This window comes from Colletotrichum lupini, chromosome 8, assembly GCF_023278565.1.
Source record: "Colletotrichum lupini chromosome 8, complete sequence".
NCBI lineage: Eukaryota > Fungi > Ascomycota > Sordariomycetes > Glomerellales > Glomerellaceae > Colletotrichum > Colletotrichum lupini.
The window spans coordinates 2,065,291-2,083,854 of record NC_064681.1 but is presented as its reverse complement, the minus strand read 5'-3'; the positions used below and the strand labels follow the sequence as shown (position 1 = coordinate 2,083,854).

The window sequence follows — 18,564 nt, the reverse complement described above, 5'->3', positions numbered from 1 at the left end:
GAGTGTGATCTAAATTCAGGCCTTTGTATTCTTATAGTAGGCTACTCCTGTAAAGTTTACATAAGCTTGACTCTCTTGTTCCTTTAAGCCATTGTGCGCCTTTCCTCTGAGGCTGTTTACCCAAAAAGCTTGCTAGTCCTCGTCCTCAGAGCTTACCACAGTGCCGTCATTGAAGAAGTTGCCGGCCGATATTCCGTTAGAAAGTCAATAAGTAATTCGTATTCTTCTCGTTAAACAGTTGTCGGCGCAGTCGTGAACATGGTCAAATGATGATTGAGAGTGGATGCGATGGCTTAGCTGTCTTCTACGAGGCGTGATCTTCGACCGTCGACGATGATACTGATTGGCTGCCCTTGATCGAAACTTTCGCGTAGCTCTCTGATCACGCGGTCCTTTTCAAAGAACTTTTTGACAATCTCTCGCAGATCATAAGGGCAAAGCACAATGACGTGCTGATAGGCGTTCTCTTCCGTAGTCCCGAGGTTCATTGTATGAAATGCCGTCGGCTCGATTCTGCCGCCAGTCTTCTTCAGACGGGCGTGCAACAGTGGCTCTACCCGATGAATGAAATCGTTGAGTCGATCATCTGTTGACTTGTCGGGCTTTGATTTGAATCTGAAGAAGGTCTGGTCACCGAGCCTGACTTGAATCCCTGAAGGTCGAAGCGGGCTGCTTTCGTGAAATGTGTCTAGGGAGTTTGGAGGCCCATAATCGTCTCGAGACGAGCGTTCAGAGGTTGTGAAATGACTCGAACTTGATGAAGAGTCTACAGTCTGAGCGACCTGACAAGGGGCTGATTGAGAAGTCCGCGTTCTTCGGAGGGGTACGTCGGAGTAGCTGCCGGTCTCTACACGAGTGAGGAGCTCAAAAGACTGACTGGACATTGCAAAGCAAGTCTTGGAATTGTTGGGAGCTTGATAGCTAGGCTCAAAGATATGATTTCTAACAATTGTGAAAGCGATTCCTGCTAAAGAAGGACCAGACAGATGCCAGAGTAGAATCAAAATGACTTCCAGGTTTAAATACGACGTGGTCGATCAAGTACTTGAACATTGACTCTATTTCCACTGTGAGTCGAGTCCATCATTTAAAGGCAATGATGCGCTGCAACTTCAACCTCAAACACTGGCTCGTGTAATATCATGCACTCTGGGCGGCAAAGCCATTGGGTCGGTCCAATTACCATTCCCAACTGCACAGCCTGCTTTCCACAACGGGCACGCGCCGGCGGCTATGATCGCCTGGCCCATTTTGGAACCGTGATGCCTATCAAACCTTTTTCTACATTTCCAACGAGCCTACACTTTCGCTGGACTGCTGACTGATGGGGACTGACTCTTGGCTACCTACTTGGTCGACATGGATATGAAAGTGAGAACTGTATCAAAAAGCTGATGAACAGGCTGCAACTACGAGGCCCGAGTGGAGAATTTTTTCCCGTGTTGACAAAAGCATTCAACCATGGCCAATCGATTGAGAAACTGACGCTTCTCTTCTGCACTGAAGAGAGACGAACTCATCGTTCTCCAAGACGAGAATGGACGCAGAGGCCAGTGTGTGTACTTTTGTCGCTTGGGGCATTACGCTACCCAACAAGTCCATCTCCAAAGCGAAACAAACACACGAGTTTGTCTTCACCATACCGACCTCGCGATGGTATTCAACTTCGGGACTCAGACATTACATCTGCGGTCCTTGTGGGGAACACTCTAGCTTGGGTGGGGTGGCCATGTTCCCCGCGCTCCCCTCAGGTACCCAGCTGGCTTATCAGTGCAGGCCTCATCTTCAATACAAGCATTAGATAGATAGCCTCCTTCAAAATTGGAGACAACGCGCATCTAGGTTGCCCATATCGTGAAGCAGGTCTGGTTCCGTCATCAAGCATATTGACTAATGGCATCGTGCCCAACTTACACGGCGACGTTGCCAGTCGGTAAACCGACATCTGCGTTCTGGCAGTCTGAACCAGATTCAGTCATAAGCAACCACCAGTCGTAAGTTGGATGAACCCCAACACAGATTCTGCCTCGGAAAAGTCCATAGCTTCTCTCAAGTGTATCGAAAATCGTTGGGGCCGAGGATCTAGTGTGAGCAGGGCAATCTATGCCTATCGGCTCTGGAATCCTCACTTGATGCGGTGGCCACTTCGGAAGATGGCTGACCCTGAGCGCTTCTAGTCGTATCCTTCCAGTCTCGGCAGATGTAGTCATTATAGGGGCTGGCATTTCCGGGGCCTTCATTGCTCATCGACTTCTTACAGATGAGTCGCCTAGCAGACCGAAGTCCGTCTTGATGCTCGAAGCCCGAGCCGCGGTAAGTGGTGCCACGGGTAGAAATGGTAAGCAAGTTCGCATTATCAACCAGCACATTACATTCAAGCCCAGCGAGATTTAACAATTATGCTGTAGGTGGCCATATCAAACCCGATTGCTATCGTGGATTCACCGCATACTCCAAGTTACACGGCCCTCAAGTAGCTGCCGCTCAGTGCACGTTTGAAGGAGCCAACCACCGAGAAACATTATCATACATCCGAGAAAACGGCTTAGAAGAAGACATAGACCTCGTCGAATATCGGTCCGCGGATGTGTATTTAACGGAAAACACCTGGAAAGCAGGACTCGCATCTTACAATGGCTTCAAGGAAGCAGGCGGCGACGTCTCCGAAATCAATGTCTTGCTAAAGGCTGAAGCCGAAAAAACGCTTCGCATCAGGAGCTGTTTTGGCGCCATCACGTTTCCTGCTTCGAGTCTCTGGCCGTATAAGCTGGCCATGGCCATGATACGAAAGTCTCTCGAGGCTGGCCTTCAGCTTGAGACCAACACTCCAGTGCTGAAAGTTTCTCGAGCCGACAGTGAGCATGGTAGTTGGACTGTCACGACTAGTCGCGGTAAAATCACTGCGAATAAGGTGATACACGCCACAAATGGGTATGCCTCTCATCTACTGCCGGAACTTGATGGGCGCATCATTCCTCTCAAAGGTCACGTTGCGGCCATCGCGCCTCCGCCCGCATACATCGACTTACCGCTGTCAACTTCTTTTGCTTTCGTGTCCGATGAAAACTACGACTATCTCATACAACGTCCCGGTCCGCAGAAGTACCTGATCTGGGGTGGAGGAGAAGGCGCACATCCGAACGGGCCTGAAGGCGGCTACGGAGACTGCGATGACTCCTTTGCCGTTCCCGAGGTGCTTGACTTCATCAAAAAAGGGCCATCTCGGACTTTCGAGGGCTGGCAGGAGTCTCTCGAAAGCCCAAGTTCCGGGGTCAAAGATTCTGTTCCATTTGCTTGGAGCGGCATCATGGGGCTCAGCAAGGACTTGTTGCCTTTCATAGGAGAGCTGCCTGGCAAGCCTGGCCAATACCTCATCGGTGGCTACAACGGTCACGGTAAGCATCATGCGTCTTTTCAACGTCTCCCACCTCCATGTTTTGATAATCGTGCTGGAGAAATTCGAACCGCATCTTTCCATTTGGACGTTTCCTTTTCTACATCCTGTGCTAATGGGAAGGTAACTTTCTAGGCATGGCCCGCGTATTCCTGTCAACAAAGGCCTTCTGCGACCTTTTTCTCGGACAAGCAATTGACCCGCGCGTTCCATCGCCTTACTTTGATCTAGAGTCTAGGCTTAGAGAGCCTGTTGACATGTCCAAAGTGGGGGACATCTTGTAGTGCGCTGGGGCTTCCATATCAAGTCCCACAGAACATGCGACTGCGTGTGGGTTGGTCTGATGCATCGCTTTCGCGTTGTGCTCAAGCGGTACGCATCTTCTCTAGGTTGACGTCTGAAATAATAAAAGATGAATTCAATAGCTTGATCGCGCGTGATTAGATGAAACACCGGTGTGGACGTCTGGTGCTGTTTTAGCTAGCCAACGATAGTTTTAAGCTTGAGGGGAACGTCAGAGGATGGGGAAATAGGGGCTGCAGTTTGAGACACTGACATATGTCACACCAAAGGAAGTTGAGACGGAATCAATAAGTAGTTTCAACGACATATAAGTCAGGAGCTTTCCCCAGCAACTTCCATGTTAAGAGTGCCTTTTCTGCCTTGCACAGGTGCGCCTGAGTCAGCAGTCACATCATCGTGTCAAACACCGTCTCATTTTCTGTCGACGGAGACTGGAGAGGCTATCCCTCTCATATTCTAGGATCTCCTTGCCAGGGCAACTTTGACATGCCCAAGCTAGAAAAACCCAAACAGTTTTGCATCACCATCATGGAACATCACACTCAATGCCTGATGGTATCCAACGAAAGTAGACACACTTGAGCGTGATTGATATAAAAGACGCCTCACGAGTAACGCAACTTAAGTCTTATTAACTCTCGGAAGTATCTCGTCTCGCTCTCAGTAAACTTCCGCTAGTCTTGCAGCTTTCTTTCCTCACTACTCAGGCAGTAGTCATCGTCTTACGACTCTCATAATCATATTACAATACCGCCGACCAGCAACCACCTTTTGTCCTTCCTATCATCAGCAAAAATGAAGTTCTCCACCGTCGCCATTCTTTTCTTGAGCAGCGTTGTGACTGCACTTCCCCAACCGTTGTCTGGCAATGAAGCCATCTCGGACCTCCAGGCACGTGTCGCCTCAAATAACCCCGGTGGCGACGTAGGCGGCGCTATCCTAGTCGATAGAGACCTTGACGAGCTTGTAGCCCGGAACATCGAAGAAGATGACGATGAAGGCCAAGACATCAGCGCTTTGGACACGAGGGAACCAAAGCAAGGTGGAAACGGAGGCGGCGGTGGCTCAAGCTTGATCGAGCAGCTTCAGAGCACCTTTGACCGCAACAACCCCAACGGAACTCCCGCAGCACCCGGTGACCCGGCTGATCTCAATGGCGACGGTGTAATCAACGTTTTCGAGGCTGGAGCTCAAGCGTCCTAGTCGTTGCTGAAATTTTAGAAGAAAAGAATTAAGATGTTAAAGGAGGGGGGGTCACATACTTCACAATAATCGTATCAATTGGATATGAAACAACGTCGATTTCCATTTAAGCGAGGCATCCGGCTCCTAATATCATGCTTGTGCTGCAGTCAGAAATTTGAGTGATGTGAATAATGGCACGTGAAATACTTCCCATGGGCTAAATGGGAAAGAAGCCCGTCGCCTAAACTTCCTTCCTTCTGCACCGTCAATCCTATCCATCCCAGGCAGGAACCGCAGGCGTATGCCTTATATTCAGATTGGGATCGCTCACTCGTCAACCAAGCCCCCTTGATCCGTGTGGTCGAGCGGTACAACGCTTTAGTCCGTTGGTATACGAACTTGGTATGAAATCTCGAGAAGTCTGCAAAGATGGAGGGTTTCGTAGGTGTAGCCTGTTCGATTCATGGACTGAGAACCCGAGCTTTTGGTTTTTTTTTCTTTTTCAATTTTTGATACCTTCCACTGGGCCAACAGGCTAGTCGACCAATCGGCAAAATCAATGACCTGCTCAAGGCTATAGTTTCTTTCCACCTTCGGGGTCTTGGTGTTTATGAGGCGCAATACTCTCAGGCTATCACGGAAACCGAGATGTTCTACAAGTCACCTTCTATTGTCTTGGATACGTACATATGGAGACTCTGCATCGAATAGTGCTTTATTTGGTAGAACCTGCATGCCTCTATCCCGATCCCGATCGCCTTAACTCAATCTAAATGCCTTCGCTAGCTGGAATAAGCAAGAAATCACCATACCCGAATGGAAAGACAATTTTTAAGAATACATGGCAAGTACAACTTTCTCGTCCTCAGCTCAACGAAGCGCCTGCAAGCGCACATAACAGTCCTTGGGCTTATACGTGAAGCCTTCCTTGGGCGCGTAGCCAGACAGCTCCTTCGGGCAAGGAAGCAGTTGGAAGTTCCACACAATCATCGTGACGATAATGCGCATCTCGAGGTACGCCAGACGTCGTCCATAGCAGCCTCTGGTACCAAAGCCAAACGCAAGCTGGGGCCCGGCCTGCTGGTCAAATTCGGGCGGGGAATCGTTGGCATCGGCCAGCCAGCGCTCCGGCTTGAAGTGAGTGATGTCTGCGTCGTCCCAGGCTCTGGCCTTTGCGTTCTGGCTGCTCTTGCTGCGCATCGACTCGTCGACTGGGATGGAGGGCTTCAGGATGCTCTGTCCGCGGGCGGGCGAGAGGATGATGGTGCCCTTAGGAATGCGATGACCGAAGAGTTCCGTGTCGCAAACAGCCTCACGATCCAGGAGAACAGCGGCACTGCCGTGTCGAATAATCTCCTCTACTACGGCATCCAGGTATGGGACCTTGGTTCCAGTGATCTCCTTGATTGTCGGGTTTCGGTTTTCGGCAGCAGCGTCGGGAAAGGCGGACTCGAGGACTTCGCGGAGCTTAGACTGGGAGTCTGTGTTGTCTCCTAGAAGCTTGACACCCCAACCTAAGGTGGTGCTGGTAGTGTCGTGCCCTGCTATCATGAGTCCGTAGATCTAGGGATGTGTGAGACGAGAGACTATCAATGATCACGGAGCGAATACTTCAAACTTACCTCGTCCATCATCATAGAAGAGAAGAAGTCTGGTTTCCTGCCATCATTATCGGCGAGCTTCTTTTCCCTTGAAACCATGAGTTCAACGGCAGAAGAATGCTCCTTGGACTCCTTGGAGTTCTGCGTTCTGTCCAGGGCCTTGCTGATCTCCTCGCGGAGGAAAGCGTTTTTGATCTGGATCGCTTGGCGTACAGCGGGCTGCCTCTCTACGCTGAGTTTCCACTTGAGTCTAGGGACGGGCGACCCTTGAAGCTGCTCAATTGCATCCGCTACATCAAGCGATGCCCTGAGGCTCTCGTCGATCTTGGCAGTGGGAAAGTGCAGAGGCTGCTCGCCGCCAGCAGGCGTTGATCCTCGGAGCTGGCGAATGTCATCAGCACTCAAGCCTTTCACAAGGTCCACGGTAGGACGGATGGCACTTTTGGCACCGGCTCCAAAGGAGAAGGCTGTCGTCGCATCAAGAATGGAGTAGTAGATGTCGGAGTCGGCCTGGAAGGGGCGGCCTTCTGCAATGCGGGCCTTGTCGTTCCAGAGCTGAATGAGCTGCAGGATGCCAGAGTAGAGGATGGGCGCGGCGTTCTCTTTCAGGAACTGGGGAGACATGAGGTCCTGAAGGAGTCTTCGGTGGTGCTTCCACTCGCTGTTCGTCTTCATGATGATGTGGTGATTGGGCACAGCCCCTGAGATCATGTCACCCACGATGCTCGCTCTGTCGAATTCCTTGCCCCGCCGCAAAAGCACATCTTGAGCCTCTCTGAAATCAGAGAGAATGAGCATTGGTTTTCCGAAAGGGCGGATGAAGATTTGGAAAAGGGGCGAGTTGTGCTTTGCCGCTTGTTCGTGAAGCCATATCTGGAACGCGCCCGTTCGGGCTATGCCCTCTTGCAGTGAAGCAACATCCCCAAGTATGCTCTTTGCTGAAGTCTTGTTGTAAGGGATGCCAGGAATCGGTTTGGGAAGAGCTTGTCTGTGGAGAAAAAGGAGCAGCAAGCCCACTACTACGAAGAAAATGGCATGGGCTGGTGAAAGGATGGCAAACTCCGTCGGTTTCTCCTCACCGAGGGATCGGCTCGGGAGTACTGTATCCAACATCTCAGTGACACGGGCTGACGTTGTTGGAAGATTGTGACTGGATGATAAATCTCCGAGACTGGATTGTTAAGGTTTGAGACTAGACTGATTATCCCTCCCTGAAGCCGTTGGCTGCATCATGTCTCTTATATCATTGAGGTTTGGAACGCAAGATACAAAACTGCAAGACTTAAGAGTCAATTCTCCGTTGCTATTCGGGCAATAAAGTGCAACTGCACGGGGCTCCATGAAGTCCCAAGAACCCACCGTCCCACGAGGGTATTCCAACGATATGATCCTCAAAATGCTGTCGTTGATTCTTGTCCGGAGGCTGATGTCACTTGTGGCGATCACCGCCGACTCAGAATCCCGAGCCGTGAAGCCCTGCGGGCCAAGACGGCGGGCTCTAACACGGCGCATCACCTCCGCCAACGGTCGCGGGGCCAAGTGCTTCGCCATAACAACGTCTTGGCACATTACGAAAACTGCACCTCGAGAATCCACAGCTATGCGGCTGACATGTGACGTACAAATGGTGGTTAAGTCAATCAGATAATCCGTTTGGTTGCCTTGAGCGGGCCGTGGCGATCCTCATGCACCTAACACCACGCCAAGACAGGATGTGATTCCTACGCTCGGCACTCAAGAAACTCAAAACTGGAGATGTTACAAGATTCGTCCAACAAAGTGCGCTTCGGAAGAAAAAACCACGAGGATACTAGATCGTCCATTTCCTATCGAGGTCGGAGCAGTTCCCGCAGTGCCCTCCCGTAGTCATTGCCATTCGGAAGTCTCTGGATCGTGTGGATGTGATACTTGGCGGGCTCTTTGTTGGTCAGGAAGACCCCCGAGTGGTGGTCAAACTCAAAGAGTGCCACCGGACTCTGAATACGGTAATAGAAAGGGTCATCTTCTCCGAACCCGCCAATCCAACAAAAATGAGTTTCGTTGAGGTGCTTGAGTATCTGCTTCAAACGGTGTCGGAGTGGCTCAGCAGGCCATAGGGCCAAGAACTCATGCACAATAGCCATGATGAGTATTTGCTGCTCTTCGGACATGTCGGTGACAATGATGCCTTCGTAAGGAATCACGCGGTTGTCTTGGAAGGCTCCGGCCATGTGTCTCTATAAATATCTGTTGGCCAAGAATCCGCAGACGGGAGTACAACATCTTACCTGGTCGGCTGGGTTCCACCGACCTTCTGGCATTGCAGGATCTTTCATTGTAGGGTATATTTGAGCTTTCTGTTGCAGTATCGGAGGTAAAGACTGCATCAGCTGTAGGCCCAGCTGGCCCTCGTTGGCGCACAGCGTGAGACCCTTGTCGAGGCCTTCGTCAATGATCTTCCGCACTGTCAGCTTTATCAATGACCTGGGTTAAACAGATGATGAAGAACCCACGTTTGGCTCAGCGCCGATAAAGACTGGTCCTATCACCATTTGCTGGCGAGCGATGAAAACGTTCAAGCATAGATGATGGCCAAACAACATGTAACCCCAGGGCTCTGTTTCTGAGGGCTCACCGAATAACGTGAAACTGAACGCAAGCATTATCTTTAGTCAGATGGAATAGAAAGAAGGCACCGGGGTTCTCACGAATAGCTGTGTTCGTTCAAGATGGCTTCTTTTCCACAAATTTCCCCCAAGAACTTGTTCACTTTCATTGCTCCTCGGACCTTGGCAAAACCACTAGGGCTTAGAGATTGCTCCAAGAGACCTATGATGGCCTCTGTTTTCGTTTTCTCGAGGTCCTCGAGGCGTATACCGCATTGATGCAACACAAACTCTGGATTACTCCATCTTCTGCTGCTCGGACGAAGGTACCTCATCAATACTGTGGTCAAATCTGGTTCCTATTGTCTGGAAAAGCAACGTACCATGTATCCGAATCCAAGTCGTAGACTGTATCTGCTTTTTCGGACGGACTGAGTGAGTCTAGCACTCTACAAGCCGCGTCAACCTGTTTGGAGTCAACACATGCTGGCAATACGTAGGGTCAGCTGGAGCCGATCATTCGTGTTTACCATCTGTTTCGTTGGCGCGCCTTCATCTCGAATTTGATACAAGCCTTCTCTCCTTTTCCCATCGTTTGTGACGCCGTGGAATGGGGCATCAAGTTTCTTTCTCCAGTCTTCCCGGATAGTCTCTAGATGCGGAGTTTTCAGGATAGCCTCTGAGTACTTATGAGGATCACTGACGTCTATCCCCTTGAATCGCGACCAGTCTGCTCGTTGTTAGCTGTACGCCGCTTGTTGCAAAGGAGAACAAGGTAATGAAGCTAAGTTCTACTTGATGAGTACTTTCCTTTTGGCGGAACATAACGCCTATAGTCATGGGCGGGTGTCTTTGCTGTGTTTTCCATTTCGTGAGTCGGCCACTTGTAGGTGCATGTGCTATGGTGAATAGTTGCAGAGGGCCGCCGGAATCGGTTGCGATTTCACTGGAGTTCCTTCAAACATATACTTGACATTTGCCACAAACGTTTCCCCGCAGTTAATCATAAAGCCCCTGCTTCTACAATGTGAGGGCCGGGGTTCTCAGTGAAGAGCCGACCTCGGAATCTCGGAAGCGGACTTTGGGATCGACGATGAAGACGCCGCCAAGCTTTGTGTGATTTCTGGCAGCCCAGCTTCTGGGGGAAGAAGTGTACTTGTACTCACAGACTCACCTCCTTTTCATTGTAGAAACGCGGCCATGTGGCATGATGGAGAGTTTGCGCTGATATTAGCCTAATAGCGCATATGGCTAGCAGAAATACTGCTGAAATAGACTTTTGACACATGCTTGGTCAGGTCTACTACAGCTTTGTCGCGCTCCATAGACTCCGCGGCATCACCCATTTGAGCTCATTCAGCCTCACCAATAAGGCAATGATCTGTTTTTCGGAACTTCTTCTGGGGGAAACAAGATATCCGGGTGTGATACATGTTTGAGGATGCCCCGTTCTTTTGGTCCGTCTGGAGGGGCGCCGAACCGTGTCGGATTGTAGTTTCCGGCATTTACTCACGTCCGACCGCCGCCTCGATCGGCTTCTGGTGGGGCCCGTCCACCGTTGAGCTCCGACCAGACCTTCCGTTAGAGTGGACAGCATCACCGTTTCGTCCATAAACCCTCTGCCCAATTAAGTGTAAGAATACATCAGATGCGAAGTTTACTTTGACCCTATTGTTTCTTCGATCTAATCCGGTCTAGTTTTGATTTTAGTAGAAAAGGTGTCCGGATTAGGCGTTTTCAGCCGCAAGTTTGTCTTCACCGAACTACTCCATACACCTCCGACCTCTCGTCATGTGAAGGAGAAATTGAGTGCTAAGGAAACTTGAAGGCAATCGTACTGACTACAATCAACTGTTATTCCGCGACCCGAGGATTTATTTCCGGCCCGGGCCAAGGCCCCGCGCCGCACTCAGCCTTAATGTGCCAGAACGGCGTAGACACATTGCAGCCTGGTGTGCCTGCGTGATCAGAATCAGGCACCGCCTATCTGAATTCAGAAGTAATTTACGGGTCTTTTCGGTGTATCCAATACCGAAACAAGAATTCTAAACTCTTGACGAGGCTCCTCTTCGATGACTCGGAGCTGTAGACACTGCCCAGACGGGTATTGTGTTGATGAAATGTAAGCCTTACGTTGGCAGCTGAGCAACTCTGGGCTTAAGTGGCCATGCTCACGATAACTGTCACTGGGGTCGACGGATTCCATGGCCCCCAGTTTGTTCCACTTCACCATATACGCTCAGCCCAGAGGGTCAGCACCTCGACATCACGCGATTACGATAACAAGCGTTTCCGCAATCACGCTGAGAGCTTCCGGCGTCGGCGTGAAGACCTCGATGACCGGGCGAGATGGAGCCCCCATTGGGGTCTATTGCTGCCTTCTGTAATTCTCGGAGTGCAAGATGTTTCCTATTGCGGCTTCGTTTCTAGTTGCTCGGGCGAAAGAAATGATTCACTGGCTTCGACACATTGTGCTAAAGTCTTAGATGTTTTCCAGTGTCAGCTGTATCCCTTGTCGCCCAGTCATAAAGTGATACGATCTGGTCATACGCGGGATGAGGTTTCTGGATACTTAAGAGCGATGGAGGTGCTCGTCTGAAGTTGGAAATAGAGAGAAGAAGAATCTTCATTAGCCATATTTCAACAAACTTCAACACCATGGACACCAATTACACTACTCAGGCAGTTGTCCAATCTAAAGACAACTCAATGAATACCGCAAAAGACTTCCGGAAGTCAATCAAACGAACTTCAACTCAAGAGAGCCTTACTATCAAGAAAATCCTCAAGAGTGATGAGGCTCAGAAGCTTCATCCAGGATACCTGCGTTTAAGAAACTCATTCTGGAGCACGACTTACAACATCGGTGCCGCTACCGCTTCCTATGTAACTCAACCTTTCAGTAAACTCGGCCAGACATTGATGCTGCCAACACAGCTTGCGCGCAGCCTACTCTTCGGGACTAAGGCCGACCCATCCAGTGGGACTTTGACAGTTTGCGACAATCGCACCCAGCGGCGGTACGAAATCCCAATCAACCGAAACGCAATCAAAGCACTCGAACTCCAAAAGATCATTTCCGTCCAGGCTGGTGTCAACTCCGTCAGTTATTGCGGTTTGAAAATCCTGGATCCTGGGTACCTGAATACCGCCTGCGTCGAGTCGAACATTACCTATATCGATGGCGGACATGGATCTATCCATTACCGCGGCTACTCGATTGAATGCCTTTTTGAGAACCACGACTATGAGGAGGTTGTCTTTCTCTTGATCTGGGGTCATCTCCCCGACGCGAATGAGAAGAATACCTTCCGGCGTAAAATTGCTGCCGGCTGCATCCCCCCTCCTCACGTTGTTGAAGTCATTGAGTCTTTTCCTCGAGATTCCTTGACGAGCACAATGGTCTTTGCTGGCATGGCCGCCTATGCTAGCCATGACGAAGGTGCCATTGCCACACTCCAGTCCGGACGACCAGCGTTCATGGGCCAGGCTGACAAGGTCGATGAAGCTCTCATCGGCTGCATCTCTGCTCTCGCCACTGTTGTCGCCCTTGTATACTGCCGCAAGCGCAATAAGACCTTCACCCCTGCCGATCCCGAAGAGTCTTTCATCGCCAACATGTTGCGCATGATGGGCTTCCATGAAGACAAACACAGTAACAAGCCTAATCAGGAGATTGTCAAATGCTTCGAGAAGCTCTGGATCCTCTACGCTGACCATGAAATGACCAACTCGACCGCCGCCTTCTTACACGCTGCCTCGACCCTGACAGATCCCCTTGCGTGCTGTATCTCTGGTCTTGTGTCCGGGTATGGCCCGCTCCACGGAGGCGCCATCGAACTAGCCTACAAGGCCTTTGAGGATCTCAAGACCCCGGAAAACGTGCCGTTGCTGATAGCGGACGTCAAGGCCAAGAAGCAGCGTCTCTTCGGGTACGGCCACCGCATCTACAAGGCCGTGGACCCCCGAGCCAAGTTCATCCGCGCCATGATCGACCAGTACAAGGACAGAGTGGAGTCGAATCCTTTGCTTTCCATCGCGATGGAGATTGACCGCGTCGCCAATGCCGACAAGTACTTTACGAGCCGTAACTTGAAGGCTAATGCAGACCTTTACGGGTGTTTCCTGTACACTGCCTTTGGCTTCGAAACCGACATCATCGTGGCCATGGCAAGCTTGTCACGCATGCCTGGGGTGTTGGCGCACTGGCGTGAGGCGATGCTCGAAAAGGGTCCCATGTTATGGAGACCGCAGCAGGTCTTTACCGGTCCGCCACCTAGAGAAGGCAATTCGAACTAGTGTGGAAGACTGTCTAATTTCAGGGAGGACTGGAGGTTGCCCGGGTCATCTTCTTCTTCTAGTCTCACGCAGCGATCTTCGAGGCGACGACGAATGGGAAAGATGCCGGAGGCCTTAGGGCTGCAGGAGACATGGGCGAAGTACCCGGCGAGGATAAGACGCTTGCCCGAACCGGACAACAATGTGGTCAGATGGGGTGGGGTCTTAACTCCGGAGCTCCTCCGTGTGATGATACCAAATAAAGCAGCTTATGTAGTCACAGCCTTCTGCTTTCAAAGCGTTTCCTTCATTCATCTTATACTCATGTTGTTTATCATTTATCATAGCTCGAATCGACTCATTTAGTTGCTTAGAACATTATTGCAATCATACTTTCCAGAAGCTGCAGTTCCATACATCTTCACTACCGCAATGCCGGCTGACTTCGCGTTCGTAACTGTCGGCAGTTCGGGACGGGCACAGCCCACAGACCGATCAGTAATTCGTAGTCGATGTATGATCGGTAAGAATCGACAAGAAGGCTCGCGGCGATCCATACAAGCTGCTCGTAAAGTGCAGAGGGCAGCCGCTCAAATTGCGAGCGAGAATGCCGGGCTTCAGTCGCTTCATCATTCGGCTTCCCCTATCAAGCCTTGGCCTTGCACCGCGTATAATGAGAAGCAGCAAGCTGAAGAACATTCTCAGGCTCCGAGCACGGGAGAGGTCGCTCAAGATGATACCTCGGCTTTGATGCCTCCGGTCCCTCATCCGCCACCCAGCGACATGTCTCTGATTCGCTTCGCAGAAGAGTTGGAAAGGCCATCTCAGGAAATACTCTTCAGATGTAAGACATGCCCCTTGGATGCCGCAAATCTCACTTCATCTGACTGGGGTCAGTGGTCAACTTCAATGCTCTTAAGGGCACCTTCTATCCCATTGAGCACTGCGTCGACCTCCCTCGCAGCGCGAACTCCGAAGCACTCTCATTTTCTTGGATTCTCCAGGACAAAATCTTCCTACACAGCGCCTTATTCTACTCATCCGCCGTACATGAACATGTCCAGCGTCGTCAGCCAGGAAGAATGACACAATTTCATCTCAGACGCACAATCAGACTCCTCAACGAGGCGCTTTCTCAACCAGACTCACATCGTAACGAGGCAATCTTCCATGTCATACTCACTCTAGCCTTGATGGCAGGTCTTTGGGGTGACTTCAGCACCACAGCCGTACACCTGTCAGGCTTACGGCAGATCGTACGCCTTCGTGGAGGGCTCAAGTATCTTCGAAGTCATTCGAAGCTACATTTTAAGCTCGATCGGTGAGTGCATGTCATCTGCCAATTTGGGGTCGACTCTGACAACACAGCCTGGCTCTCTCATGGTCTCTTGGCACGGGAGGTACGCCTTATTTCTTCACCGGCCCTATCGGTTGGAACTCATGCTTTGACGCGCAGTCGGGGAACCCAACTTGCGAAGCTGAGCCCTTCTCTTGCAATGTTGTGAATGACTGGAGGCTGGCTGTTGTATGGCAAGACCTCAGACACTTGGTGAACTTGATCAACGATCACCTCGCCTGTAATTCGCTGCTTGACGGCTCGCTTTTCCAAGACTCTTTGGGATCAATCCAAACACGACTCGTACACCTGAAGAACGGAATCGATGACCGATCAGATGAATGCCTCCGACTTGGGATGTTGGCCTTTCTGTCAACCACTTTGCAAATCCCAGGCGGCAAGTTTCCTTATAAGTATCTCACTGGGAGCCTCAGAAACTTATGCGAGACTATCAACATTGAAATAATTGCAGACGACAACATTCTGTTCTGGCTTTTGATGATGTGCGCGATCTCCGTCTTTGAGGCCGAGAAGGCTTGGTTACGGCCTCTGTGGGTAAGATCAGGAGCAGAGCGCTTGTCGTGGGACAGCGCAAGATCTCGGTTGCAGGCCATCATGTGGATAGACAGATTGCAGGGAGAACTCGGCAGCAAAATTTGGGCGAAGCTTGCTTTGATAGAATGGGTGTGAAATATCCTTAATGTTGGTCTGGATGTTGTAGCACCATCATGTTGATTGCTTTGGACCATTGCTTGGAATTAGTACCTTACGTAATGGCTGAACGAAACGCAACTCGCTGTTCGGGTGTTTTCTTTTCCGACGGGACTCCAGCGGAAAGGAACCTAGAAGGCACCTTGGAACCTCCTCTGGCCCCAGCTTGCATTGGACAGAGTACGGTAGGCTGGTCAGTGCACCCAACACGCCCAACTGGTGTCGCTGAGCCGGACCGCGACCAAGACACCTCCAGCCTTCGCTCTCCGACTACCCTTCTTACCGAATTTCATCGACAATCCATAGGTCTCTTTCAACCAAGTAATGGAATTCTGGTAGTCATACGGACTTTAATAGAAAGCAGCAATTACAGCCTTCGCACAGGAGTTATCTCTAGCCTTGATCTACTTCGCTCGGCAACAGTGCGATTATCGGGATTTCTCTCCGGGGCATCTCAGCCTCCCATACCCGCATCAGCTTCCATCCTGTACCTTACTCAAAAGAACACATAACATTCGGTTCATCCAAGCTATTCACATTAACCTTGAGGCTCGCCTTTGAGCACCGGCAAGATGGCTTCAAAGGATGACAAGGCGTTCAAGTATCGCCAGGAGATCAGCCAGGTGAGTGAAGATACTGTGGATTTTGTTTCTTTTGATCTCGTCCTGCTTTGCCATTCTGGAGGAGCCACAGGCACACGGCAGCTAGCGACCTCAAAACTGGAAGTCCAGTGGAGGGAAACAAGGATTTGACACCTGCCTCCTGGAGTTGACCACAGCCCGTCTCAACACGCGAACCCTCACGCTTGGATGCTCGACTGGCCTATACGACAGCCTCTGCTCTTTCCAAATATGAGCGCCTCCTATCTTCTCGAGGTGGTACCTGCCATCCACTATACCTAGCGTATGGCTAGATATCATCTTCACCTCCATCACTGGTATCAAAGAAGCTACTTCGAAAACACTCTACTCGGCCCAAGAGAGACATCTACGCCAATGAGGAGCAGGGAGGAGCAATCGTTTGTGAGATGGAGATCTCACTTCGATCGAGATGGAGGCGGCTGCCTCATGAGCCAACTCGTCGGATGCCTTGAAATGACTCTCGGCATCTTTGAACAATGCACCAAACCGCTGGCCGATGATAGCAGCGCCGAGTCTGGGACTATTACGAAGAAACCGAAATACCCCAGGCGCTCTAGAGCAAAGGCGGCGGTCGCTGCGCGTGTCCAGCGCCAGAGCATGGAGCTGTTTCAATCCGCCTTCGACCAAGTTCGTGGCATCGTGGTCAACTCCGGCTTTAAGTCCATCCTTGATCTCCCGTATGGAGAAGAGAAGAAGCAAAGGGTCACGCGTCCAGCGCCAAACAAGCCTGCTTTCGTTTTGCCTCAGCGTTTGAATAACCAGGGGCCGTATGGCTGGTCAGACCGTCTTACTAATGTTGCGCGCAAGATGATGTACGTCTCTGGCGAGACTGCCGAACCGTCGATTGAGACGACTAGCATGATTGAGGACATTGTGCGCCAGCAAGTTATTGAGCTGGTAAGTTGTGCAAGCGTCATACGTCTCTACATTGCTAATAACTCGCTAGCTTCGAAACTGCACTGAGCTTGCGGCTCGCCGCGGCGCCCGAGCCATCACGATTAATGACCTGATCTTCCAAATCCGCCACGATCAAGCTAAAGTTTCTCGTCTGCGTACGTTCCTCTCATGGAAAGATGTCCGGAAGAACGTCAAGGATTCCGACGACAAGGGAGGTGAAGCGGACCTGGGAGCTGGTGAAGATCCCAGCGGTGGCGTGGTCCCTGGTGGCCCGGTCGACGACGCTACCAAGAAGAACAAAAAGGCCAAGGTCGGCCTGCCCTGGGAACCGTCCTCATTCTACAGCCAGGAAGTCCCTGAGCGTGACGACGAGGAGGATGAAGAAGAGGAGGAGATGAACTTCATTACCCTTCAACGTCTTCGCAAGGCCGACGAGCGCACAAAAGCCATGACGAAGGAGGAGTATGTGACATGGTCCGAATACCGTCAAGCTTCGTTCACGTACCGCAAGGGCAAAAGATTTCGAGAATGGGCTGGATTTGGTATTGTCACAGACAGCAAACCTTCTGACGATATCGTTGATATCTTGGGTTTCTTGACCTTCGAGATGGTCCAGACCCTGACTGAGCACGCGCTCAAGGTCAAGGAGCAAGAGGATCTATTCAAGGCACAGAGCGGCGGTGAAAATGCAGGATCAAAGAAGCGCAAGGTGGCCACCGGCCTGTTCGACCCGCCGAGCGAGGGAAGAAGTCCCATTGAGCCTCGTCACGTTCAGGAAGCCTTCAGGCGCCTTCAGCAGCGACCCAAGAAAACTCGAGCCATGCTCAACGGAACCAGGCTTCCACAGCATACCGCGCTCAATATTGTACGTTTACTCTCAATTAAGCAGAGTATTCCCGCTAATCTTCTTCTAGTTCTGAAACACTTTCCTCGATCGCATGCCGGCTGCTGGTTCCATGTCGTCTTTCAACGGTTGTGTCGACTTCACCCTAACTTCTCCTTTGGAACAATGCAACGATACCCACGGGTGGACAGGTGGACTTGGCGTTTTGTTTTCCCGTTATTTTGATATTTCTTGTTGGCGTTACAGGCAAGGTTTACGTCAGATGAATAGTCACCTTGATAGCTCGACGAAGACACCCATTTGACGAGTGCAGTTCTTCTCCCGCTCAGCCACTGCTCTGTGACCTGTGGCCTTGGCAAGAAATCGCGATCACATTTTCCATGAAGTGTTCACAGCGAGCAATTGGACCTAGTTTGATGAGATACAAAAGTAGCGAGGACTGGTTTATACGTCAGGTGTAAGTTACCTTACGCAGTGACTCTGGGCCTAGGTATATATGGCCCTTACCACGGAGTAGATCCACCCGCTTTCGAACACCCCCTGGTCCCTCCCACTTGGGCACGAACAAGTACCCCGCAGTGAGGCGCAAGCTCCAGCCATCCCACCAACCTGTGCCGATTAGATAAGGCAGACTGACCCCTTCCGGACTTGCCCACTCTCCTGCTTCAATTCTGTTGCCTTGTGTCTTGTTACTCTAGTTAACTCTCCATATTTGAGGTGGAATCTGTCCCATTTGACTCGAGCCTTGTGGCATTTCCCTCTCTCAAATCTCAACAGAAAATTTACCAA

General features: G+C 50.9%; 7 protein-coding genes across 7 annotated transcripts; 3 read left to right on the top strand and 4 right to left on the bottom strand.

Annotated features, from left to right (window-relative positions):
• Positions 1 to 293: 293 nt before the first annotated feature.
• CLUP02_15105 (uncharacterized protein) lies at positions 294 to 884 on the bottom strand (the record flags this gene model as incomplete). The annotated part of the gene is made up of 1 exon (XM_049294029.1): positions 294 to 884. The coding sequence occupies one exon, from the start codon at positions 882 to 884 to the stop codon at positions 294 to 296; it is 591 nt and encodes a 196-aa protein (XP_049151175.1).
• A 1,009-nt stretch (positions 885 to 1,893) lies between these two features.
• CLUP02_15104 (uncharacterized protein) lies at positions 1,894 to 3,678 on the top strand (the record flags this gene model as incomplete). The annotated part of the gene is made up of 4 exons (XM_049294028.1): positions 1,894 to 1,994; positions 2,178 to 2,338; positions 2,409 to 3,395; positions 3,530 to 3,678. The coding sequence occupies 4 exons, from the start codon at positions 1,894 to 1,896 to the stop codon at positions 3,676 to 3,678; spliced, it is 1,398 nt and encodes a 465-aa protein (XP_049151174.1).
• An 814-nt stretch (positions 3,679 to 4,492) lies between these two features.
• Positions 4,493 to 4,900, top strand: CLUP02_15103 (uncharacterized protein; the record flags this gene model as incomplete). Its single annotated transcript, XM_049294027.1, has 1 exon — positions 4,493 to 4,900. The coding sequence occupies one exon, from the start codon at positions 4,493 to 4,495 to the stop codon at positions 4,898 to 4,900; it is 408 nt and encodes a 135-aa protein (XP_049151173.1).
• An 852-nt stretch (positions 4,901 to 5,752) lies between these two features.
• CLUP02_15102 (cytochrome P450) lies at positions 5,753 to 7,281 on the bottom strand (the record flags this gene model as incomplete). Its single annotated transcript, XM_049294026.1, has 2 exons — positions 5,753 to 6,445; positions 6,505 to 7,281. 2 exons carry the CDS (start codon positions 7,279 to 7,281, stop codon positions 5,753 to 5,755), a joined length of 1,470 nt encoding a protein of 489 aa, XP_049151172.1.
• Positions 7,282 to 8,309: 1,028 nt separating this feature from the next.
• On the bottom strand, positions 8,310 to 10,277 carry CLUP02_15101 (uncharacterized protein; the record flags this gene model as incomplete). The annotated part of the gene is made up of 9 exons (XM_049294025.1): positions 8,310 to 8,699; positions 8,751 to 8,918; positions 8,976 to 9,111; positions 9,171 to 9,398; positions 9,452 to 9,534; positions 9,599 to 9,798; positions 9,875 to 10,014; positions 10,093 to 10,206; positions 10,243 to 10,277. 9 exons carry the CDS (start codon positions 10,275 to 10,277, stop codon positions 8,310 to 8,312), a joined length of 1,494 nt encoding a protein of 497 aa, XP_049151171.1.
• Positions 10,278 to 10,922: 645 nt separating this feature from the next.
• On the bottom strand, positions 10,923 to 11,698 carry CLUP02_15100 (uncharacterized protein; the record flags this gene model as incomplete). Its single annotated transcript, XM_049294024.1, has 5 exons — positions 10,923 to 11,051; positions 11,101 to 11,306; positions 11,371 to 11,449; positions 11,525 to 11,542; positions 11,606 to 11,698. 5 exons carry the CDS (start codon positions 11,696 to 11,698, stop codon positions 10,923 to 10,925), a joined length of 525 nt encoding a protein of 174 aa, XP_049151170.1.
• Positions 11,699 to 11,726: 28 nt separating this feature from the next.
• CLUP02_15099 (citrate synthase) lies at positions 11,727 to 18,401 on the top strand (the record flags this gene model as incomplete). The annotated part of the gene is made up of 15 exons (XM_049294023.1): positions 11,727 to 13,335; positions 13,440 to 13,590; positions 13,721 to 14,190; positions 14,244 to 14,667; positions 14,715 to 15,368; positions 15,404 to 15,699; positions 15,767 to 15,880; positions 15,943 to 16,123; positions 16,172 to 16,271; positions 16,340 to 16,415; positions 16,444 to 16,931; positions 16,981 to 17,796; positions 18,058 to 18,114; positions 18,171 to 18,232; positions 18,293 to 18,401. The coding sequence occupies 15 exons, from the start codon at positions 11,727 to 11,729 to the stop codon at positions 18,399 to 18,401; spliced, it is 5,607 nt and encodes a 1,868-aa protein (XP_049151169.1).
• Positions 18,402 to 18,564: the final 163 nt, after the last annotated feature.